At 39.0% G+C, this 26,206-nt stretch overlaps 1 protein-coding gene across 1 annotated transcript in view; it reads right to left on the reverse strand.

Annotated features, from left to right (window-relative positions):
• The window catches only part of LOC147352763 (phosphatidylcholine transfer protein-like), a 44,748-nt gene extending 24,882 nt beyond the window's left edge, over positions 1-19,866 (reverse strand). The window contains exon 1 of the mRNA XM_086355674.1: positions 19,735-19,866. Coding sequence (XP_086211800.1) covers positions 19,735-19,866 — 132 coding nt within the window. The remainder of the gene's footprint in view (positions 1-19,734) is intronic.
• Positions 19,867-26,206: the final 6,340 nt, after the last annotated feature.

The following is a 26,206-nucleotide window of genomic DNA, read 5'->3' on the forward strand; positions in this document are numbered from 1 at the left end:
CCATTACTATTCAACATAGTTTTGGAAGTTTTGGCCACAGCAATCAGAGCAGAAAAAGAAATAAAAGGAATCCAAATTGGAAAAGAAGAAGTAAAACTCTCACTGTTTGAAGATGACATGATCCTCTACATAGAAAACCCTAAAGACTCCACCAGAAAATTACTAGAACTAATCAATGATTATAGTAAAGTTGCAGGATATAAAATCAACACACAGAAATCCCTTGCATTCCTATACACTAATAATGAGAAAACTGAAAAAGAAATTAAGGAAACAATTTCATTCACCATTGCAACGGAAAGAATAAAATACTTAGGAATATATCTACCTAAAGAAACTAAAGACCTATATATAGAAAACTATAAAACACTAGTGAAAGAAATCAAAGAGGACACTAATAGATGGAGAAATATACCATGTTCATGGATTGGAAGAATCAATATAGTGAAAACGAGTATACTACCCAAAGCAATTTATAGATTCAATGCAATCCCTATCAAGCTACCAACAGTATTCTTCACAGAGCTAGAACAAATAATTTCACAATTTGTATGGAAATGCAAAAAACCTCGATTAGCCAAAGCAATCTTGAGAAAGAAGAATGGAACTGGAGGAATCAACCTACCTGACTTCAGGCTCTACTACAAAGCCACAGTCATCAAGACAGTATGGTACTGGCACAAAGACAGAAATACAGATCAATGGAACAAAATAGAAAGCCCAGAGATAAATCCACGCACATATGGACACCTTATCTTTGACAAAGGAGGCAAGAATATACAATGGATTAAAGACAATCTCTTTAACAAGTGGTGCTGGGAAAACTGGTCAACCACTTGTAAAAGAATGAAACTAGAACACTTTCTAACACCATACACAAAAATAAACTCAAAATGGATTAAAGATCTCAATGTAAGACCAGAAACTATAAAACTCCTAGAGGAGAACATAGGCAAAACACTCTCCGACATACATCACAGCAGGATCCTCTATGACCCACCTCCCAGATTATTGGAAATAAAGGCAAAAATAAACAAATGGGACCTAATTAAAATTAAAAGCTTCTGCACAACAAAGGAAACTATAAGCAAGGTGAAAAGACAGCCTTCAGAATGGGAGAAAATAATAGCAAATGAAGCAACTGACAAATAACTAATCTCAAAAATGTACAAGCAACTCCTGCAGCTCAATCCCAGAAAAATAAATGACCCAATCAAAAAATGGGCCAAAGAACTAAATAGACATTTCTCTAAAGAAGACATACAGATGGCTAACAAACACATGAAAAGATGCTCAACATCACTCATTATCAGAGAAATGCAAATCAAAACCACTATGAGGTACCATTTCAAGCCAGTCAGAATGGCTGTGATCCAAAAGTCTACAAGCAATAAATGCTGGAAAGGGTGTGGAGAAAAAGGAACCCTCTTACACTGTTGGTGGGAATGCAAACTAGTACAGCCACTATGGAGAACAGTGTGGAGATTCCTTAAAAACTGGAAATAACACTGCCTTATGACCCAGCAATCCCACTGCTGGGCATACACACTGAGGAAACCAGAAGGGAAAGAGACACATGTACCCCAATGTTCATCGCAGCACTGTTTATAATAGCCAGGACATGGAAGCAACCTAGATGTCCATCAGCAGATGAATGGATAAGAAAGCTGTGGTACATATACACAATGGAGTATTACTCAGCCATTAAAAAGAATACATTTGAATCAGTTCTAATGAGGTGGATGAAACTGGAGCCTATTATACAGAGTGAAGTAAGCCAGAAAGAAAAACACCAATACAGTATACTAACACATATATATGGAATTTAGAAAGATCATAACAATAACCCTGTATATGAGACAGCAAAAGAGACACTGATGTATAGAACAGATTTTTTGGACTCTGTGGGAGAGGGAGAGGGTGGGATGATTTGGGAGAATGGTATTGAAGCATGTATAATACCATATATGAAATGAGTCGCTAGTCCAGGTTCGATGCACAATACTGGATGCTTGGGTCTTGTGCACTGGGACAACCCAGAGGGATGGTATGGGGAGGGAGGAGGGAGGAGAGTTCAGGATGGGGAACACATGTATACCTGTGGTGGATTCATTTTGATATATGGCAAAACCAATACAATATTGTAAAGTTACAAAATAAAATTACATTTAAAAAAAGAAGTATCAGAACAGAAATTTAAAATATTACACTATGTTGCTTTGGCTGCTTTAGAATATAGGAAATCAAAGGAAATCCTGAAGCTCTTCTACAGTTATCCTATTAAATAAGTCTTGAGAAATGGGCATTCTGTATCTGTAAGTTTCACTCGGAATTCCAGTGACAAAAGCTTTACTTCCATGAAAAAGATGCTCTTGCTGATTAAGCTTGAATTCTTGAGATTGCTATCATCAGAGGCTCAACTGATACTGTTGAACAAAACAAAGCAAGGTTTTTTATTCAACAAAAAAAACTTAAATTTCTTAAACAGTCAAAAAAAAAAAAAAAAAAAAAGAAAGAAAGAAAAGAAAAGCTGAGCACCAAAGAATTGATGCTTTTGAACTGTGGTGTTGGAGAAGACTCTTGAGAGTCCCTTGGACTGCAAGGAGATCCAACCAGTCCATCCTAAAGAGAACTAGGTAAAATAACACTGATAGCTAATGTTTACTGCATCCTTACTGAATTCCTGGCCCTGGGCTGAGTGCTTTACAGGGGTCACCCCACTTAATGTACACAATAAAAACATGAGGTATAGACCATTAGACACTCATTTATAGACAACAAAAAAAGAGGTTTAAAGAAGTTCTGAGAAATTCCTGGAAAAGTTAAAGATAAGAAGTATCTTATAGAAAAGTTAGAGATAAGAAGTATCTTGGTGTTTGTCTGGAATTGGAAAAGGGAACAGCAAGGGACTGCAAATGAGCGAGACATTTCTTTGGAGGTTACACAAATGTTCCAACTTAAACTCCGGTGAATGTTTCATAACCCCATAAATTTACTAAAAATCACTGAATTGTACATTTTAAATGAAAAAGAATTTATAGGACTTAATAAGTCTGTAAGGCTTTTAATTATAGTATGAAACTCACCCAGTGTCATACAACTAAGGAACCTGACTTGAAATTAGTTGCAACAGAACTTGGACTTGAAGCCAGCGATGTGATGACAGAACTCAAAGTGTATTATCCTGCCTTCAAAGAGTCACTGACCTCTCCCAACATATTATTAGATAAACAATAAGCAGTTGGAGTGCACACAGTCACAGCCAGGGTACCTTATAATTTTTCATTTCAACCATAACTCTTTCGAATGACAGGGGTGTTATTATATGTTTCAACAGGAAAAGGGTAAGTTAAGCCTATGGTAGATATGTTGGGACACAGATCACTCTAGCTATAGCTCACAGCCAAACACCATTTAATTTATTAGGTGCTTCAAAATGTATCTTCCTACTGGATCCCTGTACAAATTTGGCAGAGAAGGATTTCTCTCCACTTTATAGACTCAGCTAGGGTTTTAGGTTCATAAATCCTTAACTTACAGAGCAACTTGGCATTAAAACTACACTTTAAACTGGAGGTTGCTGAATCTGCCATGTTAGCTGTTATTGAACAGTCTACAATCTAAGAATAGCTTTTACATTTTAAGTAGTTATAAAAGTCTGTACAAAATAACCATCATTTTGCCTTTTAGCCTGTAAAGCCTAAAATATTTCCTATTTGGCTCTTACAGGGGGAATAAAATGACAGTCTTGGCTTTAGACAATTGGTACCATCCATTCTAAAGCAACAACCCAGGAAAGCTCTGAATTACTAGAGTCATGTTGCAATTCCACATATAGGAGAGGAATCTTTGTGTCATAAGTCCCCAATATATTATATTTTGAATCACATGGAAGCTTATTATTTAAGTTCAGGCTGCCCTTCAAGTAAATCTGTCAATCTGTCAATCTTCAGCAAACTATACAAGATAAATACCAAAAATCTTAAATATATCATATACAAAGAGAAAAATAAAATCTTAAAAGAAGCCATGGAAGGGAGGATGGGGAGCACTTTATCAATTGAGGAATACGGGTGGAAATTATAGCATGCATCCCATCAGAAACCTGACAAAAAGAGAGTGGAGTGAAATATATAGCATTTTGAAAGAAATAAGCCACCAACCTAGTGTATTATATCCACTAAAACTGTTCTTCAAAACTGAAGACAAAATAAAAAACTTTTGGACAAATAAAAACTGAGCAAGCAGAAGATCACCTGCTCTGAAAGTAATGCTAAAAGAAGTTTATCAGGGAGAAAAAAATGGTTTAGGTCAGGAACTCAGATCTACATAGCATAAAAAGTGCCTGTTTTAGCCTTACAGTTTCTAGAAGGCATGGACTTTGTTCTGTTCATCAGGCATTACTGGAGCTTAGCAAAATACTGGCATACCATGTACAATACAACCTGAAAGACTGGTTGGATAGATCATGAACCAATATTCTGGAGTTTTTGTCATATTCAGACAACCCAAAGGCAGACATGGAAAGAGGTATTTCCTACACTAAATGCCAAGATAAGGAAGCTGTATTATATTTCTTAGCCTTTTTATGTCTTAACAACACATTAAAAGTCCAAGGCTAAAATTCAAAGTTTTATATTCACAGGATTCTCCCTTTCTTACAAAAATATATTTGTCTGCATGGTTTCCATGGAGAGCAAAATAGTTTGCCAAAATAGTGCTGGGAGTGGTGAGCTTGTGAAGTAACAAAGTACCCCCACTGGCGAGCCTGCTAGAATTTTCCTTCTGCTCACAGGTGATGATTTTGATGCTAAAGGCAGGTTGGAAGATCAAACAAGAATCATTTTCTATGTGATATTGCCCTGGTTTCAGCCCTGATTAGCCCAGGTATTGGTGTAATATAGGTCTAAAGATCCAGAATGTCCAATTCCTTCCTATAAGTCACCATACCTGTCCAGGTTTCCCAAGGCCCAGTGATAATAAAAGTTCTGGTTGATTAATAGCCACCTGGTGTGATCTTCATGCAAGGATGTAGTGAACAGAGTGGCAGCACAAAGTTATACCTGCAGACAAATGTGGGGAATCCTCTTAACTCTCTCACTTCATTCCCTCAAAGCTACATCTTGGGACCAGCATCTTCATACTGCCTCGTACCACACCCTCCTCCTGAGAGAGAACCGAAGCTCCGACATGTCTATCCAGTTGTATGCTCAGGGATGATGCAATAGGACAGAAAGAGACACGCAGAGGGAGGTGGCCTCAGTCAGTAGCACGAAGTAGGAGGAGGCTGCATATGATTTTCAGTTTTAAGCCCTGGTGACCCTACTCATGAGTAAATAGGGTCCATAGTGTACTGTATGCAAAAAAAAAAAAAAAATTGTTCCATGAATCATGCCGGTACATAGAAGGGTGGGAGAAGGGAGAAGAATAGTCCCGTTATCCAGAAGTGAAGACAATGATGCTATCAGATTATGATTCTACCTGGAGAATGAGAGTGGAAGCTTCTCTTTCATGGAGATAAATGGCAATTAAATATCTGCTTCCCTCTGAAAGGCCAAACTTCCTCTCAGCCCAGCCTAGCAAACCACAGAGTTTTCCCAGAGAGGCCAGGCTCCTAATAGTTTAGTAGGTTAACAGCATAGGAAAGAACAGTCCCTGGGAAAGTGTGATCTTCTACTCATCAAACTTACTGATTAGAAGATCTATGAAAGGATAAAAGCAGCTTTATCTCACAGTCAGATCAGATCAGATCAGATCAGTCGCTCAGTCGTGTCTGACTCTTTGCAACCCCATGAATCGCAGCACGTCAGGCCTCCCTGTCCATCACCAACTCCTGGAGTTCACTCAGACTCACGTCCATCGAGTCAGTGATGCCATCCAGCCGTCTCATCCTCTGTCGTCCCCTTCTCCTCCTGCCCCCAATCCATCCCAGCATCTCACAGTAAAAGACATCTAAAAAACATAAGAAGTCAAACCATCAGCCAGATCTTTGTGTTCTGCTGCACTGAAGGTCTTGTGGGATGTTAGTTCTGTTATCAGAGATCAAACCTGAAACCTCAGCAGTGAAAGCACAGAGTCCTATCCCCTGGATTGCCAGGAAATTCCCCAGATCTTTTTATACCAACATTTCCCTGGCCTAAATCAATGATGTGCATGCTGCACATGATCTGCATGCTGATTTCACATGATCCGCTGTCATGTCACCATTTTTACTGGCATGGGAACCAGCCTAAAGCTCCAGGGAGAACTGGCTGCAGATCCCTGGGAAAACTTTTGTAAGTGACGCATGGTCCTATTCTGCCAGGAGAACTTCTCAACATTGTTCGGGGAACCTCTTGCACTAATTGATGATTATTTTAAATATCAGAGAGAGTGAGTCTTAAAGTGGATGTTGCCTTTGTCTTAAGATACTCTTTTGCTTTAGCTCTTATCTTTCAGTTCCCACTGTTTATCAACTCCTGCCTCCAAACTCAGAACCCTCTTGAGCACCATGCAAGATGCTCCTCATACATCAGTTGTCCTCAAATCTGGTCCCTGGACCAGGAGTTTCAGCATAAGTTGTTGTTATTCAGTTGCTCGGTCATGTCCAGCTATTTGTGACCCTATGAACTATAGCACAGCAGGTTTCCCTGTCCTTCACCATCTCCTGGAGCACACTCAAACTCATGTCCATTGAGTTGGTGATGCCAACCAATCATCTCATCCTCTGCCTTCCCCTTCTCCTCCTGCCTTCAATTTTCCCCAGTATCAGGGTATTTTCTAATGAGTCGGCTCTTTGCATCAGGTGGCCAAAGTATTGGAGCTTCAGAGTCAGTATCAGTCTTCCCAATAAATAGTCAGGGCATATTTCCTTTACAATTGACTGGTTTGATCTCCTTGCAGTCCAAAGGACTCTCAAGAGTCTTCTCCAACATCACGGTTCAAAAACATCAATTCTTTGGCACTCAGCCTTATTTATGGTCCAACTCTCACATCTGTACATGACTACTGGAAAAACCATAGCTTTAACTGTATGGACCTTTGTTGGCAAAGTAACGTCTCTGCTTTTTAATATTCTGTCTAGGTTTGCTTTCCAAGGAGCAAGCGTCTTTTAATTTCATGGCTGCAGTCACCATGTGCAGTGATTTTGGAGCCCAAGAAAATAAAATCTATCACTGTTTCCATTGCTTCCCCATCTATTTACCATGAAGTAATGGGACTGGATACCATGATCTTCATTTTTAGAATGTTGAGTTTTAAGCCAGCTTTTTCACTCTCCTCTTTCACCTTCATCAAGAGGCTCTTTAGTTCCTCTTCACTTTCTGCCATAAGGGTGGAGTCATCTGCATATCTGAGGCTACTGATACTTCTGGCAATCTTGATTCCAGCTTGTGCTTCATACAACCCAACATTTTGCATTGAAATTAAATAAACAGGATGACAATATACAGCCTTGACATTCTCCTTTCCCAATTTGGAACCAGTCCATTGTTTCGTGTCTGGTTCTAACTTTTGCTTCTTGACCTGCATACAGGTTTCACAGGAGGCAAGTAAGGTGGTCTGGCATTCCCATCTCTTTAAGAACTTTCCAGTTTGTTGTGATCCACACAGCATGGGAAATGAGAGCAATTGTCTGATTGTTAGTGCATTCTTTAGTACTACCCTTCTTGGGAACTGGGATAAGGGTTGACCTTTTCTAATCCTGTGGCCACTGCTAGGTCTTCCAGATTTGCTGACACATTGAATGCAACAACTTGATAGAATCATCCTTTAGGGTTTTGAATAGTTCTACTAGAATTCTGTCATATCCACTAACTTTATTAATAGAGGTGCTTTCTAAGGCCCACTTTACTACACTCTCCAGAATGTCTGGCTCTGGGTAGCTGACCACACCTTGGTAGTCATCAGGATTAGGATGTACTTCATCTGGATCTTTATTATACAGTTCTTCCATGTATTCTTTCCATCTCTTCTTGATCTCTTCAGCATCTACTAGGTCTCTACTGTTTTTGTCCTTTATCGTGCCCATCTTTGGACAAAACATTCCCCTGATATCTCCAATTTTCCTGAACAGATCTCTAATCTTTCCCCTTCTCCCATTTTCTTCCAGTTTCATACACTGTTCATTGAAGAAGAACTTCTTTTCTCTCCATGCTGTTGGCATGTGTTTAGTTTAACATACCTTCTGTGTTTAGTTTAATATGCCTTTCCCTTTCTCCCTTGCTTTGCACATCTCTTATTCTTATTCTTCTTTTTTTTTTTTTTAGTTATTTGTAAGGCTTCCTCAGATAATCATTTTGCCTTCTTACTTTTTCTTTGGGATGGTTTTGTTCATTGCCTCCTGTATAATATTATGGACTTCTGCCCATAGTTCTTCAAGCACACAGTTTATAAGTTCTAATCCCTTGAATCTATTTGTTACCTCCACTGCATATTCATAGGGGACTTGATTTAAGTTATGCCCAGCTGGCCTAGTGGTTTTACCCCACATCCTTTAGCTTAAACCTGAATTTTTCTATGAGAAACTGATGATCTGAGTTTTTCCATTCTATTTTTAATATAAGTTGACAACTGGCTAAAAATAGAATGCAAAATGGAAAACATGAAGGAGGAGAAGGAGAGGAGAAAAAAAGCAAAATGTGAACTCCTTATCCATACTTACTGAATTAAAATTGGGAGTTTAGCTCTACTGTGAATTTTAACAGGGCCTGCGGGTAATTCTGGTGCACTCGCATTTCAATGTACAAAAAGCAGGGAGGACAGAATAATCAACCTCTATGTGAAAGGGAAGCTTTTCAAATGGACCATCCCCCCTAAACTCAGCTGCATCTCAATTAAATCTGGATTCTAAGTAAAGTTGGTGATGTCCTTAGATCTCCCTAGACAATTCTAATGTGCTTGAGCTTTGAGAAACTGTCTCTAGTCCATTTCTCCTCCACATATTTGCATGACACAATCTCTCATTTTACTTCTATTCCCACTCAGTTGTTACCTCTGGAAAAGGAGCTTTCCAGATTCCCTTTATCTAGAGCACATCACATCACTCCTGGATACCCCCACCCCCCACCATAATATCTCTGTATCTCTTCATCCCACTTTTCTTTCTTTGTAGCATTTTTCAACTGCCATTTCATTATATACTGATAGCTTACAGTGAATGATGTAGGATTTGTGATCTCCAAAGAAGATTTAGCTTTGGAATGAGAAACCAGGCTTGGCCACTCTGGAATCTTGTGAGGCAGAAGATTTATTACAGTGAAAAGTAACAGAAGAAGTTTCTGACATAGACATCAGAAGAGGGCAAAGAGTGCCCCCTCACTAGTCTTAGCAAGGGAGCTATAAACGTTTTAAATTGGTTATTACAATAAATTAAAAGAATTTCTCAAGTTTGCAAATATCTCTCTAGACCCACTCCCACAATTTACATTTTAAGATGATAGGATTAGAACTAAAAATAGAAAGATCTTAGCAGATTCACTCCATGAAAGTATGAAAAGGCAAAAAGATAGGAAACTGAAAGATGAACTCCCCAGCTCGGTAGGTGCCCAATATGCTAATGGAGATCAGTGGAGAAATAACTCCAGAAAGAATGAAAGGATGGAGCCAAAGCAAAAACAAAACCCAATTACGGATGTGACTGGTGATGGAATCAAGGTCCAATTCTATAAAGAGCAATATTACATAGGAACCTGGAATGTTAGATCAATGAAACAAGGCAAATTGAAAGTGGTCAAACAGGAGATGGCAAGAGTGAGCATTAACATTTTAGGAATCAGTGAACTAAAAAGGACTGTATTGGGTGAATGTACCTCAGATGACCATTATATCTACTACTGTGGGCAAGAATCCCTTAGAAGACATGGAGTGGCCATCATAGTCAAGAAAAGAGTCCAAAATGCAGTACTTGGATGCAATCTCAAAAACGACAGAATGATCTCTGTTTGTTTCCAAGGCAAACCATTCAATATCACGGTAATCCAAGTTTATGCCCCAACCAGTAATGCTGAAGAAGCTGAAGCTGAAGGTTCCATGAAGACCTACAGGAGTTTCTAGAACTAATAACCAAAAAAGATGCCCTTTTCATTACAGGGGACTGGAGTGCAAAAGTAGGAAGTCAAGAAACACCTGGAGTAACAGGCAAATTTGGCCTTGGAGTACAGAATGAAGCATGGCAAAGGCCAATAGAGTTTTGCCAAGAGAATGCACTGGTCATAGCAAACACCCTCTTCCAACAACACAAGAGACAACTCTACACATGGACATCACCAGATGGTCAACACCGAAATCAGATTAATTATATTCTTTGCAGCCAAAGATGGAGAAGCTCTATACAGTCAATAAAAACAAGACCAGGAGCTGACTGTGGCTCAGATCATGAACTCCTTATTGCCAAATTCAGACTGAAATTGAATAAAGTAGGGAAAACCACTAGACCATTCAGGTATGACCTAAATCAAATCCCTTACGATTATACAGCAGAAGTGAGAAATAGATCCAAGAGACTAGATCTGATAGACAGAATGCCTGATGAACTATGGAAGGAGTTCCATAACACTGTACAGGAGATAGGGATTGAGACCACCCCCAAGAAAAACAAATGCAAAAAAACAAAATGGCTGTCTGAGGAGGCCTTACAAAGAGCTGTGAAAAGAATAAAAGTGAAAAGCAAAGGAGAAATGGAAAGATATACCCATTTGAATGTAGAGTTCCAAAGAATAGCAAGGAGAGATAAGAAAGCCTTCCTCAGTGATCAGTACAAATACATAGAGGAAAACAATGGAATGGAAAAGACTAAAGATCTCTCCAAGAAAATTAGAGATACCAAGGGAAAATTTCATGCAAAGATGGTCTCAATAAAGACAGAAATGGTATGGGCCTAACAGAAGCAGAAGATATTAAGAAGAGGTGGCAAGAATACACAAAAGAACTATTCAAAAAAGATTTACATGACCCAAACAATCACGATGGTGTGATCACTCACCTAGAGCCAGATATCCTGAAATGTGACACCAAGTGGGCCTTAGGAAGCATTACTACAAACAAAGCTAGTGGAGGTGATGGAATTCCAGTTGAGCTATTTCAAATCCTAAAAGATTATGCTGTGAAAGTGCTGCACTCAACATGCCAGCAAATTTGGAAAACTCAGCAGTGGCCACAGGACTGGAAAAAATCAGTTTTCATTCCAATCCCAAAGAAAGGCAAGCCCAGAGAATGCTCAAACTACCGCACAATTGCACTAAATCTCACACACTAGTAAAGTAATGCTCAAAATTCTCCAAGCCAGGCTTCAGCAATACATGAACCATGAACTTCCAGATGTTCAAGCTGGATTTAGAAAAGGCAGAGGAACCAGAGATCAAATTGCCAAAATCTGTTGGATCATTGAAAAAGCAAGAGATTTCTAGGAAAACATCTATTTCTGCTTTATTGACTTTGGCAAAGCCTTTGACTATGTGGATCACAACAAACTGGAAAATTCTGAAAGAGATGGGAATACCAGACCACCTGACCTGCCTCTTGAGAAATCTGTATGCAGGTCATGAAGCAACAATTAGAACTGGACATGGAAAAACATACTGGTTCCAAATAGGAAAAGGAGTATGTCAAGGCTGTATATTGTCACCCTGCTTATTTAACTTTCATGCAGAGTACATCATGAGAAACGCTGGGTTGGATGAAGCACAAGCTGGTATCAAGATTGCTGGGAGAAATATCAATAACCTCAGATATGCAGATGACATCACTCTTATGGCAGAAAACGAAGAACTAAAAAGCCTCTTGATGAAAGTGAAAGAGGAGAATGAAAAAGTTGGCTTAAAACTCAACATCCGGCTATACTAATACAATTATGTAAAGTTTAAAAATAAAATAAAATAAAATTTTAAAAAAATTAAAAAAAAAACAACTCAACATTCAGAAAACTAATATCATGGCATCCAGTTCCATCACTTCATGTCATGTATATGGGGAAATAGTGGAACTGTTGCAGTCTTTTATTTTTTTCTGTTCCAAAATCATTGCAGATGGTGACTGCAGCCATCAAATTGAAAGATGCTTACTCCTTGAAAGGAAAGTTATGACCAATCTAGACAGCATATTGAAAAGCAGAGACATTACTTTGCCAACAAAGGTCCGTCTAGTCAAGGCTATGGTTTTTCCAGTATTCATGTATGGATGTTAGAGTTGAATGCCAAAGAACTGATACTTTTGAACTGTGGTGTTGAAGAAGACTCTTGAGAATCTCTTGGACTGCAAGAGATCCAACCAGTCCATCCTTAAGCAAACTGATGTTGAAGTTGAAACTACAATACTTTGGCCACCTGATGCGACAAACTGACTCATTTGAAAAGACCCTGATGCTGGGAAAGATTGAAGGCAGGAGGAGAAGGGGATGACAAAGGATGAGATGGTTGGATTGCATCACCAACTCAATGGACATGAGTTTGTGTAAACTCCGGGAGTTGATGACAGACAGGGAGGCCTGTTGTGCTGCAGTCCATAGGGTCACAAAGAGTCAGACACGACTGAATGACTGAACTGAACTGAACTGAACCACCAGACTCACTCCCATATATAAATTTTAACAGGATTAGTCATAAGGTTTTCAAGAAAGAGAAATTGTCCTCAAACAGGATACTTTGTTGTTATATAACCCTTAGTACAGAGTTAAGCTGAGTTGTTTTGTTGTGTATCATCACAACAATATTTTATGTGACTAAGACTAAGGAATGCAGAAGAAGAAGAAGAAGAAGAAGAAGAAGAAGAAGAAGAAGAAGAAGAAGAAGAAGAAGAAGAAGAAGAAGAAGAAGAAGAAGAAGAAAAGTTTGCCCTTTTGTCCTCCTTGAGAATTCCAGACCCCTGTTTCCTCTTCGAGAGCTCCATACCCTTCTCTCCTCCTTGGGGACCCAAGACTTCTTATCAACCTATCTAGAAATTGAGTCTGTCATTACTATGAGTTTATTCTCATCATCAAATATGGTTTATTGTTCATTCATTGAAGCAGCAGCTCTGACTTCCTGCTCTGAGGCAGTGCCTGCCAGGGCAGACTACATAGGAAGCATTTGATGAATATCTCCTGAGTAAATGGCAACCCACTCCAGTATTCTTGCCTGGAAAATCCCATGCACAGAGAATCCTGGAAGGCTACAGTCCATGGGGTCTCAAGAGTCGGACACAACTTAACAGCTAAAACACCACCACATCCTGAGTAAATTAATGAGAGCATGAAAGCATGGTGTAGCAGAAATGACTATCTGACTCTAACCCATATTCTTCCCACAATACCACTCGGAATAACATATACCAGCTTTACATTAGTTTTGCTTCGTTTGGGGAAAAGAAGATACTTCCGAATTGAAGCAAACTTTATATTTTGGCACTGAGTTTACCAAAGTAGACTGGTTCATATCTGGTTACTAGTTATGAGGTCTTATATGGCTCACTTAACAACCCTGGGTCTAATACCGTCTGTAAAGTAGGAAAAGAAGCCTATATCTGTCTATCTTCTAGAATTCTTAAGAGGGATACATGAAAACATATGCAATAGCATTTTGTATATTAAAACACCATGTAAAGATAAATTATTGCCATTACAACATGGAGAGGAGAAAAAGGAAAGGTGAGGACAGGGAAGCTGAAAAAAGAAAAGAAAGTAAAAGAAAAGTAAAAAGAAAATGTGATGGTGATCGACAGAATGGTTTCTAAGATTTTCTAAGCCTAAAATTCTCTGATTCAATAGAAAGAGAAAATAAAAATATCAAAATATTGTCTATCAAAGTAGCAATTTGTCCAAGAATAAGATTCAGTAGTATTTGTATCTACTAAAACCACAATCTGTTTTACTTTAAAATATATATATTTTTTGTTACATTGCAAACTCTTTCAAATGCCTCTACACTTATTTTAGTCTATTTAATCCATGTAAAAGTAGCTTTCTTACAGCATCATTTAGATCATGATCACATCTCATTGTGGCTTCTTAGCCAATTGTACATAGCTATACATGATCCAAACTCTTGGCAGATTATTCCCTAGGGAATAATACCCAGCTTGTTTCTACTGGATAAAGGTCACTGAAAAGTCTGAGAAAGGGGACTCTCTGACTCTTCTCAATCTACAAATTCCAAATAATAAACCCCTGATGAAGCAGCTGATATGATTTGTATGTAAGCCGTGATGAACTGCCTTTATCATGATCAGGACATTCATCCACTGAACATCCGCCTTACTCAGCAAACATTTGGCAAGAACTTTGACGACAAGGGTAACCTACTGCAGCAAACTCCAGCAATCCAACAATGCTTATTTGATTACCTGTCCCAGCTTCCTCTTATAGGTCTTACATTAACAAAAATGGGGAGAGACAGTAAAATCAAGGGACTCATTACAGCAGGGTGGAAATCTTTTGATGATTATTAAGAAATAAGATGATTGATATGGCTATTGATGGTCTGAAGTAGACGTCTTAATATAGACTTTCAAAAGTCAGGTGGTATAGTCGTTTTCACAATATTGATTCTTCCTACCCAGGAACGTGGAATATCTCTCCATCTTTTTATGTCATCTTTGATTTATTTCATCAGTGTCTTATCATTTTCTGTGTATATTTCTTTTGTCTCCTTAGGTAAGCTTATTCCTAGATATTTAATTCTTTTTGTTGCAATGGTAAATGGAATTGATTCCTTTATTTCTCTTTCTGATTTTTCATTGTTAGTATATAGAAATGCAAGTGATTTCTGTGTATTTATTTGGTATCTTGAAATTTTGCTAAATTCACTGATTAGCTCTAGCAATTTTCTGATACTATCTTTAGGGTTTTCTACATGCAGTATCATGTCATCTGCAAACACTGAGAGCTTTATTTCTTCTTTTCCAGGCTAGATTCCTTTTATTTCTTTTTCTTCTCTGCTTGTTTTAGCTAGGACTTCCAGAAATATGCTGAATAATAGTGGCAAAAGTGAACACGCTTGTCTTGTTCCTGATCTTAGGGGGAATGCTTTCCGTTTTTCATCATTGAGAATAATGTTTGCTGTAGGCTTAACATATATGGCCTTTACTATGTTGAGGTAGGTTCCTTTCATGCCCAGTTTTTGAAGTTTTAATCATAAATGAGTGCTGAATTTTGTCAAAGACTTTTTCTGCATCTATTGAGATGATCATATGGTTTTTAATCTTTCAACTTATTAATATGGTGTATCACATTGATTTGCATATATTGAAGAATCTTTGCCTTGCTGGAATAAACCAAATTTAATCATGGTATATGAACTTTTTGATGTGTTGCTGAATTCTGTTTGCTAAAATTTTGTAGAGGATTTTTGCATCTATGTTCATCAGTGATATTGGCCTGTAGTTATCTTTTTCTGTGTTGCCTTTGGTTTTGGTATCAGGGTGATGGCGATCTTGTAGAATGAGTTTGGAAGTGTTCCTTCCTCCGCAATTTTTTGAAAGAGTTTTAGAAGAATAGGCACTAGCTCTTCTCTAAATGTTTGATAGAATTCTCCTGTGAAGCCATCCTGGGCTTTTGTTTTTGGGGAGATTTTTGATCACCACTTCAATTTCAGTGCTTGTAATTGGGGTGTTCATAATTTCTATTTCTTCCTGGCTCAGTCTTGGAAGAGTGAACTTTTCTAAGAATCTGTCCATTTCTTTCAGATTATCTATTTTATTGCCATGTAGTTGTTCATAATAGTCTCTTATAATCCTTTGTATTTTTGCATTGTCTCTTGTCATCTCTCCTTTTCATTTCTAATTTTGTTGATTTGATTCGTCTCTCTTTTTCTTGATGAGTCTGGCTAAAGTTTTGTCAATTTTGTTTATCTTCTCAAAGAACCAGCTTTTACTTTTATTAATCTTTACTATTGTTTCTCTCATTTCTTTTTCATTTTTTTTTTTTCTGCTTGGATCCTTATGATTTCTTTCCTTTTACTTATTTTGGGTTTTTTTGTTTGTTTGTTTTTCTTCCAGTTGTTTTAGGTGTAAATTTAGGTTGTCTATTCGATGTTTTTCTTATTTCTTGAAGTAGGATTATATTGCTATAAACTTCCTTCTTAGGACTGCTTTTGCTGCATCCCATAGGATTTAGGTTGCTGTGTTTTCAATAAGATCCCTATCAAATTACCAATAGCATTTTTCACAGAACTAGAACAAAAAATTTCACAATTCATATGGAAACACAAAATACCCCGAATAGCCAAGGCAGTCTGGAGAAAGAAGAATGGAACTGGAGGAATCAACCTTCCTGACTTCAGATTATTCTACAAAGCTATGGTCATCAAGACAGTATGGTACTGACACAAAAACAGAAATATAGACCAATGGAACAAAATAGAAAGCCCAGAAATAAACCCATGTGCCTATGGGTACCTTATTTTTGACAAAGGAGGCAAGAATATACAATGGGGCAAAGATAACCTCTTCAATAAATGGTGCTGGGAAAACTGGACAGCTACATGTAAAAGAATGAAATTAGAGCACTTCCTAACACCATACATAAACTCAAAATGGATTAAAGATCTAAATGTAAGGCCAGAAACTATAAAACTCTTAGAGGAAAATATAGGCAGGACACTCAATCAAAGCAAGGTCCTCTATGACACACCTCCTAGAATAATGGAAATAAGAACAAAAGAAAACAAGTGGAACCTGATTAAGCTTAAAAGCTTTTGCACAGCAAAGGAAATCATAAGCAAGGTGAAAAGACAACCCCCAGGATGAAAGTAAATAATAGCAAATGAAACAACTGACAAAGGATTAATTTCCAAAATATACAAGCAGCTCATACAACTGAATACCAGAAAAACAAACAACCCAATCAAAAAGTGAGAAAAAGACCTAAACAGACATTTCTCCAAAGAAGACATACAGATGGATAACAAACACATGAAAAGTCAGAATGGCCATCATCAAAAAGTACAAACAACAAATACTGGAGAGGTTGTGGAGAAAAGGGAACACTCTTGCACTGTGGGAATGCAAAGTGATACAGCCACTATGGCAGACAGTATGGAGATTCCTTAAGAAACTAGGAATGAAAGTACCATATGACCCAGCAATCTGACTCCTAGGCATATACCCCGAGGAAACCAAAATTGAAAGAGACACATGTATCCCATTGTTCATTGCAGTGCTATTTACAGTAGCTAGAACATGGTAGCAATCTAGATGTCCATCGACAGATGAATGGACAAAGAAGATGTGGTACATACACACAATGGAATACTACTCAGCCATAAAAAGGAACACATTTGAATCAGTTCTAATGAGATGGGTGAGCCTAGAACCTCTTATACAGAGTGAAGTGAGTCAGAAAGAGAAAGATAAATACCATATTCTAATGCATATATACGGAATCTAGAATAACAGTACCCAATAATTTATTTACAGGGCAACAGTGGAGAAACATACATAGAGAATAGACGTATGGACCTGGGGAGAGGGGAGGAGAGGGTAAGATGTATGCAAAGAGTAACATGGAAACTTACATTGCCATATACAAAGTAGATAGCCAATGGGAATTTGCTATAAGGCTCAGGAAACAAACAGGGGCTCTATATCAACCCAGAGGGGTGGGATGGTGAGGGAGATGGGAGAGAGTTTCATAAGGGAGTGAATATATATGTATACCTATGGCTGATTCAGGTTGAGGTTTGACAGAAAACAACAAAATTCTGCAAAGCAATTATCTATCAATAAAAAAAATATTTTTTTAAAAAGTTGGGTGGATCATTGCGACCCTCTGCTTGTCCCCCAATATTAGTAAACCTTAAACAATTCTCCTCTGTGTATGCTACTTTGTACACAAAGCAATTATCCATCAATTAAAAAAAAATAATTTTTTTAAAAAGTTGGGTGGATCATTGCGACCCTCTGTTTGTCCCCCAATATTAGTAAACCTTAAACAAGTCTACTCTGTGTATGCTACTCTGAGGAATTTATAAAGAAGGCAAAGATTGCAAAAACCTGATTTGGAATTTTACAGATAATAGTCTGGTATGTTAATCAAGGTAAAGATTGCCAGAGAGGCCAGGCTCTTCTGTTTGACCTCCAATCAAGGACCTGGAGACCAAAAGACATACCTATATGCATAGGTAAAATGGCTGCAAGCAGGGAAGTGCATGGCTGTGGAAAAATGACATAATGTTAACAACATGCATGGTAGGTGAAACCACACAGACCTACAAGACAGAAAAGGGCAAAGGCCTTTAGAGGAGATAAGTGCAGGCCTAGAGAGAGTATGGGACAAGCTGAATTCACTTTTGGTTTGGAGTGGTATTTGGAAGACAAGATTTACTAACTGTAGATTAGAGGGAATTCTCTTCCGGAAGGAAAGTAAAGGATAGAAATCAACTTGGAAAGAAAATGAGGCTCTAGCAAAATGGGTCAGGCAGCGTATAATACTGGATGTGGACTAATGTAGGAAAAGGCTTGCACCTGATACAACAGGGCCTCTTGCTATTTAACACAAAGGGAAATCAAGGTGGCATGGGAGAGTGGCCCTCCAACCTAGCTGCTGAAGCTCAGGGGCACACCTATAGGACCATATGGCCTCTGACATCTGGAAGTTCTCTGGAAAGACTTGTAGCTTATGACAATGTACCATGACTGCTCTCATGCCCAGAACAGGTAGAAATAAGACATATTATAGTTGATAGGGATAGGAACCATTCTGAATACCTATCCTCCCCCCAAGAGAGAGGTGGGCCTTGCTACATATCAATATACAGTGGAAACAATACACAATACAAAGCCAGCCACTCTGTCTCAGTTCAGGGGATGAAAGACACACACACACACACACACACACACACACACAAAGAAAAAGGAGCAAAAAGGCTTTTGGGAGAGGTGGGAGGAATGGTCAGTGTTGACTAGAGGGCAGAGGGAGGTGGATTAGTCATGGGAGATATAGTACCTAGTTCCACATGCATAGCCCACCTGACAGCAATTGCCCTCTTTCAGAATCAGTGAAAGAGAACTTTTATGGCACAAGTCTGGAGTTAGACAGCCAAATCAATCATGAGAAATCAATTTAACTGTTTCACATACTCATTTCCATATAACTATAAAGGTGACAATCCTAGTACCTTATATTAGGATTGATTTGAGGATTGAATAAGTCAATGTCTGCAAAGCATTTGAACAATGCCTGGAGCCTAAGAAAGCATTAGCTATTATAGTCACTATTAGTATGAATAATTCTATAAGCAACAGTGCCACAGGAAGGGGATCGATAGATCATAGCCTCTCTCTCAGGTGCTTGACTGAGCTCTACTATGTAGGATGGAAGGGATAGAGTGGTGGAAGGCCAAAAAGCTAGTTAGAAAGTCATTGGATTTCTTCACGCAGATTGCCCTGCACACCCATTTTCTGAAAAGTCCACTCTCTTCTCTACTTGTATTCAAACCTAAGATACTCCATGCCACACAAATACCACGGGCATCAGCCAAAGAGAGGGGTTCCATATGTTTTGCAGGCAAGTGCATGGGGCTGAGAATCAGGCACACCCACATGTTAAGTCTACCATTAACCTCTCTTACATACCACTTGCCCTGCCAGGCAGGCCTCAGATATGAGAATAAATTCAATTGTCCTCTCCACCCACTACAACCCAAAAGTGACAAAGTCAGCTGGAGGCACCACCCAAGTGCTTGCCCCTCCTGGCTCCAGAAGATGTCTGGGGTCCAGACAGGCTGCAGCTTCCCAGTGTCCCCTGTGTGCTGCCACCCTGGCAGCCTGCAGCAGGCCAACTCCTACCCTGTGTAGCTTCCGGTAGATGGTAAGGCCCTTGGATTCCACCTGCCAATTCCAGCCTAATAGCCAGGGACTCTGAAGTTCTGCACAAGCCTCCTGGAATTGCTCCTCAGAAAAACTCCTAGCAGAGGCCATTCTTCCAGCCACAAGTCTTCTGCCTGCAAGGGAGGCCACACACAGCCTTAGTATGTGTTAAGGATCAGGACAAGAGTGTGGCCAAGCGTGATTGGCAGGAACCAAAGAAGAGATAGGGTAGAAGACGGAACTTATCTACTCACTTGCTGGCAATGTAGCCCACTTTCCTAAGTTAAGAGCCATCTGGTTCTATAAACAAGCTTCTTAATTTCACTTTCACTTTTCTCCCAGATTCCTTCTTCCCACTCACAAATTTGTGCACCCAAAGTTTTTTTTTTTTTTTTTCCCCCAAGGAACCATTAAAACAGGAATGAAAGAAAAAACTGGAAACATTAAAAGGACTGGTGATTATATGAAAACTATCCCATATTATGGGTGCACCAAAGAATCTAGAGTTGTGATTCCCAGGAAGTTCCCAAAGGAAGACTAATGGGTCTTGAATTAGCCCCAGAGAAGGCCACTCCTGCTTTCAAAGCCTTGACCTTCTGCAGGAAACTGGGATAAATATAAAACCCAGATCTGTCTATTTCTATCAGGGACAAAGTGATCTACAGAATGTTTAACAGCTAATAAATGTTGACACCAAAAGCATCTGTCACTACCATGAGGCAACTCCTATTATAGATTATCCCCACTTGAAATTTGGACCTTGGACACTTTTTACTGATATCTACAGTATTATCAGCTGGGGATGGAGCAGTTGTTAGCTTGAAATGAACACCGACTTGAGACAAGAGACAACCCCAGAGGTGTTAGAAGTCAGGTCATGCCCAGTGTTGCTGGGGCTGTACCTGTCTCCATCTTTAATTTCAAAATGGCTTTCCCAGTGAATTGCATCTGGTGAGTTGAACAAGAATTAGACTGGTGGAAACTGACCAATCTAACAAGCCAGGTGGACACAATCTCCAAGGTCTTGTCTACAGCAAGAATATCCAGAGTAGTAACTAGATAACTACAGCTAGGCAATGGCAACCCACTCCAGTACTCTTGCCTGGAAAATCCCATGGATGAAGGAGCCTGGTGGGTTGCAGTCCATGGGGTCCCTAAGAGTCGGACACGACTGAATGAATTCACTCTCACTTTTCACTGTCCTGCATTGGAGAAGGAAATGGCAACCCACTCCAGTGTTCTTGCCTGGAGAATCCCAGGGACAGGGGAGCCTCGTGGGCTGACGTCTCTGGGGTCACACAGAGTCGGACACGACTGAAGTGACTTAGCAGCAGCAGCAGAATCTTGACTAGTAAGCTAGAGGTATAATCTCGTTTGGAAAAGGAAAGGGCATCCGGACTGCAGTTCTAGATTGCAGACTGGGTGCAATCTAGAAAATTTTCTATGGGAAAAATGTAGAAGAAGTGAACTGCAACACAAATGTACACAAGTCCTCCTAGTAACCAATCTTGCTAGTATACCTCAGAACTAATTAGCAGCAAGCAGTGTGGGAGTCCCTCAGTCACCTAGGGTCATGAATTTGGGGTCAAGGGTAATATAATACCAACCTGGAATGGGAGTCATGATGCATTATTCATCTTCATCAGGAAAAGATAAGGGATCTGAGTCTGTACCTGGGGAGCATCAGCAGAAGCAGCTGTGACCAGCTGGGAACTCAGAAGAAGTGAAAGCAAGGCTGGAGCTAAGGTAGCACTGAAAAAGTTATAATACCTGTTAACATGTCCACAGTGAGTACCATAAGGTGCACTATCAATAACTGCCTAGACTAGAACCCACTAAAAATGATTCTTCCTACCATAATGAATTTGTATATTACATTGACATGCATAAATAGAAGGAAGAGGAGACTGGGAAATAGCTTTTTGCCTTGAAGCAAAAATACAAGGTTCTGGGTTATTTCTTTCATGAGATTCTATTTTATATTTTAATTTTCAAATTTTGCTTTCTCATGCATAAAAAAATCTGATGAGAATATAATAATAAGGAAAGAAATGATCATGGAGAAAATTTTATCTCCATATTAATGTAAGCATTTCCCAAGCTCTATTTTTCAGTTATTTGGGGGAAAAAAATTTTAAAAGATGCATCTACTTGCTTTTACTTCTCAGAAGATTCAACTTTGAACACAAGATATTATTTTAATGGTAAAGACAATGTTCAGCAGTATGTGAACCATAAATTTCCAGATGTTCAAGCTGGTTTTAGAAAAGGCAGAGGAACCAGAGATCAAATTGCAAGCATCCGCTGGATCATCAAAAAAGCAAGAGAGTTACAGAAAAACATCTACTTCTGCTTTATTGACTATGCCAAAGCCTTTGACTGTGTGGATCACAATAAACTGTGGAAAATTCTGAAAAAGATGGGAATACCAGACCACCTGATCTGCCTCTTGAGAAACCTGTATGCAGGTCAGGAAGCAACAGTTAGAACTGGACATGGAACAATGACTGGTTCCAAATAGGAAAAGGAGTACGTCAAGGCTGTATATTGTCACCCTGCTTATTTAACTTATATGCAGAGTACATCATGAGAAATGCTGGGCTGGAAGAAGCACAAGCTGGAATCAAGATTTCCAGGAGAAATCTCAATAACCTCAGATATGCAGATGACACCACCCTTATGGGAGAAAGTGAAGAGGAACTAGAAAGCCTCTTGATGAAAGTGAAAGAGGAGAGTGAAAAAGTTGGCTTAAAGCTCAACATTCAGAAAACGAAGATCGTGGCATCTGGTCCCATCACTTCATGGGAAATAGATGGGGAAACAGTGGAAACAGTGTAAGACTTTATTTTGGGGGGCTCCAAAATCACTGCAGATGGTGACTGCAGCCATGAAATTAAAAGACGCTTACTCCTTGGAAGGAAAGTTATGACCACCCTAGATAGCATATTCAAAAGCAGAGACATTACTTTGCCAACTAAGGTCCGTCTAATCAAGGCTATGGTTTTTCCTGTGGTCATGTATGTATGTGAGAGTTGGACTGTGAAGAAAGCTGAGTGCCGAAGAATTGATGCTTTTGAACTGTGGTGTTGGAGAAGACTCTTGAGAGTCCTTTGGACTGCAAGGAGATCCAACCAGTCCATCCTAAAGTAGATCAGTCCTGGGTGTTCATTGGAAGGAATGATGCTAAAGCTGAAACTCCAATACTTTGGCCACCTCATGCGAAGAGTTGACTCATTGGAAAAGACCTTGATCCTGGGAGGGATTGGGGGCAGGAGGAGAAGGGGATGACACAGGATGAGATGGCTGGATGGTATCACTGACTCGATGGACGTGAGTCTGAATGAACTCCGGGAGTTGGTGATGTACAGGGAGGCCTGGTGTGCTGTGATTCATGGGGTGTCAAAGAGTCAGACACGACTGAGCGACTGAACTGAACTGAAAGACAATGTATTCTATCCAAGATAACAGTGGAGGTCGATGTTAAAATTTATCAGCAAAATAGAATAAATATTTGTAGTACTAGAGTTAAAAGTCTGATGGGGAATTAAGCTGCATATAGGAGACCAACTCAGCAACAGGCTTTTACAAATAATTTAATATTATATTTCCCAAATGACTATGTTTTTCTGTTTTCTTTATCCATTGGAATGTGAACTCCAGGAGGGCAAGGAATTTCGTGTTTTATTTACTGCTGATAATTCAGCTGGTAAAGAATCTGACTGCAATGCAGGAGATACAGGAGACTTGAGTTTGGTCTCTGGGTCAGGAAGATCCTCTGGAGAAGGAAATGGCAACCCTCTCTGAATACCCTCTTTGCTTCTAGAACTTCTGCCCAATACTGATATCATCTTCCATTTCACCTCCTTATCAGTCTCAACTGATTGTATACCATTTCTTAACACATTATTGACAAAAGACTTATTAATGCCACAGATGTTCGTTTCTGAAAAAAAAAATATCCAGTCAAAAATGTGTTAATTAATGGCCATTGCTTTCCCCAGGTTCCTATCTTAAACTTTATTCAGTTCAGTTCAGTTGCTCAGTCATGTCCGACTCTTTGCAACCCCATGAACCGCAGCACACCAGGCCTCCCTGTCCATCACCAACTCCCGGAGTCCACCCAAACCCATGTCCATTGAGTCAATGATGCCATCTAACCATCTCATCCTCTGTCGTCCCCTTTTCCTCCTGCCCTCAATCTTTCCCAGTCATCCTTTATTTTAAAACTCATATGATTTATGAAGTTCTCTAAATTCATGAGTATATATACATATATTTAAATATTTTTATTATATATACTAAATACATTAAATTACTATTAAAGATTTTATGTATAATATAAAATATTTAAATATGCTCCTTTCACCTCTCATTTACAAACTAAGATTGCTGTTATTTAGTTTTTATGATTTCTCACCTAGGCCTTGCCAAAATCTTACTAGCTCAAGGATAGCAAATGCTCAGCTTATGCCTTCTGTCACTTTCCCTACTTTCCCTTCTTACACTAAAGACAAGTTTGTTTCCTTATTACTGGAGACTTTCCTGATGAGTCCAGATGCAATTCTGAAGTCCTTCTCAAAGCAGCATTCCATAGAGACAGTACTAGAGTTGATAAACAAGTGGAATCCCATTTGTCCTCTCCTCTTTTTCCTTCTCCACCAGATGGTGTGTAGACAGTATAGACTGTCCCAGCATCTGGCCCTGGCTGCAGGAACTGAGGGTAGATGGCAGTATGGTTCAGCAGGCCAAGAGAGAAACCAGAGGCAGGGGTGGTGTTTCCTCAGAATGCTGTTACTGCTTGTATTTGCTTAAAGCTCATGGTCTCCCCCTGTATTGTACCTGTTAAGCATCTTACATTTCACTCCCTGTCTGAGTGGAGGGAAACCTCTTTGCAGTTTAGGTCACAGTGGTGGCCTCACTGTGACATGAGTCTGATTGCTGAGTCTACAGCAAGATGCTGTTGTTGTTCTCCTCTGGACTTTCATGAAAAATTGACATAAGTGAATACCTGGCTTATTCTTGATAGTCTTAGCTGCAGGAGTCTGTATTGCATTTGTGATGTTTTCTTACAGTGCACCTCAACACAGCTGACTCCAGAGATGTCAAGAAAGAAGGTTGGACATTGATTATAAAATTCCTGCAGGGTATGTAGTGGTAATGTGCATGCCCAGTTCACTCAAGATGGCTGTTCTCTTGCTCTTTGTACATGCCCTGCTTGAGAGTTCATGCTTCATCTATACCCTACTCACAAGAATGTGCTTGCCCCTTTGCCCCAAAGATGCATCACTACAGGAAATCTGATCCTATCCTTCCATGTTTGAAGTCTATGAGGATCTCTTGCTTACAAAAAAAGGTGACAGCTCACTAGTTGAGTATATAAGGCCTTATACAATCCAATTCTAATGGAAAAGTTCAGACTAACTTGTTCTTACTGACACAAGTCCTCTAATTGTTCATAGCAACACATCCTATTTCTACAATCTGAAGATCTTTTATGTTTATTTTGCTTATGTCCTTACTTTTTCTAAAATTCCCTTCCTCATTCATCACAAGCTTGTTGAACTTCTATAGATTCTAAATCTTTATGAAATTTCTCTGAACAGAATGTTGATTCTTGCTCTAAATCTCCAAGAAATTTTTTTTTAATTTTTAATATAGAATACGGGGCTTTTCATTATTATGTTTTTAATTATTTACATACATGGCTAGAAAATCATTCCAAGTAACAACTGTGTCCTCATTCAATGTAAGAATGTCTGGCAGGTGTCCAGTTAATATATCTTAAAATAATACATTCAGTAGGCTATCCTCTTTTTTCTTTGTGAAGAGTGACAAAGATATTTGCTTATTTCTCTTTACTCATTTACTTTACAAATACATTATATATATGTGTGTGTGTGTGTGTGTATATATATATATATATATATATATATAATGTGTTAGTCATGAGCAGCATCCATGACAGAAATCTGCAGTTTCAGCCAAAACCTCACACTGTATCTAAAGCAGCAGAAACTGAGCGAGAACCACTTTAAGTGGCCTTCGTGCCAACATTTCAGTCTGCTGTGCTCCTTCCTGGGACGGATGGACAGAAAATGAAGTATTTGGCTCTCGAGGAGTATGGCACAATTCTTGGCTCACATTGATAAATATCGATCTTATATAAATTCCTCAGGAGAGGCAGTTGATGGTTCTCTGAGAATCACATACAAAGTCCCCACTCCCTTTTATGCAAAGACATAAATCATTTGTGAATAGAGCCCAACATCTGTGAAGTCCAAGATGACTGATACTCAGAGATTTTTCTCATTTGAGCACAAACCTAAATTAATCAAGCAGTCGGACTACATGAAGTTACAATGCCCTTTTGTTCACTCTAACTTGAGGGATGAATAATACATTTGCAAGGGTAAACATCACATGCTTCCAAGTAAACACCATTAAGTGTGAC

The sequence above is a fragment of the Bos grunniens genome, chromosome 19 (assembly GCF_055505025.1).
Source record: "Bos grunniens cultivar Pamir isolate PY7600 chromosome 19, Bosgru_T2T1.0, whole genome shotgun sequence".
NCBI classification, from domain to species: domain Eukaryota; kingdom Metazoa; phylum Chordata; class Mammalia; order Artiodactyla; family Bovidae; genus Bos; species Bos grunniens.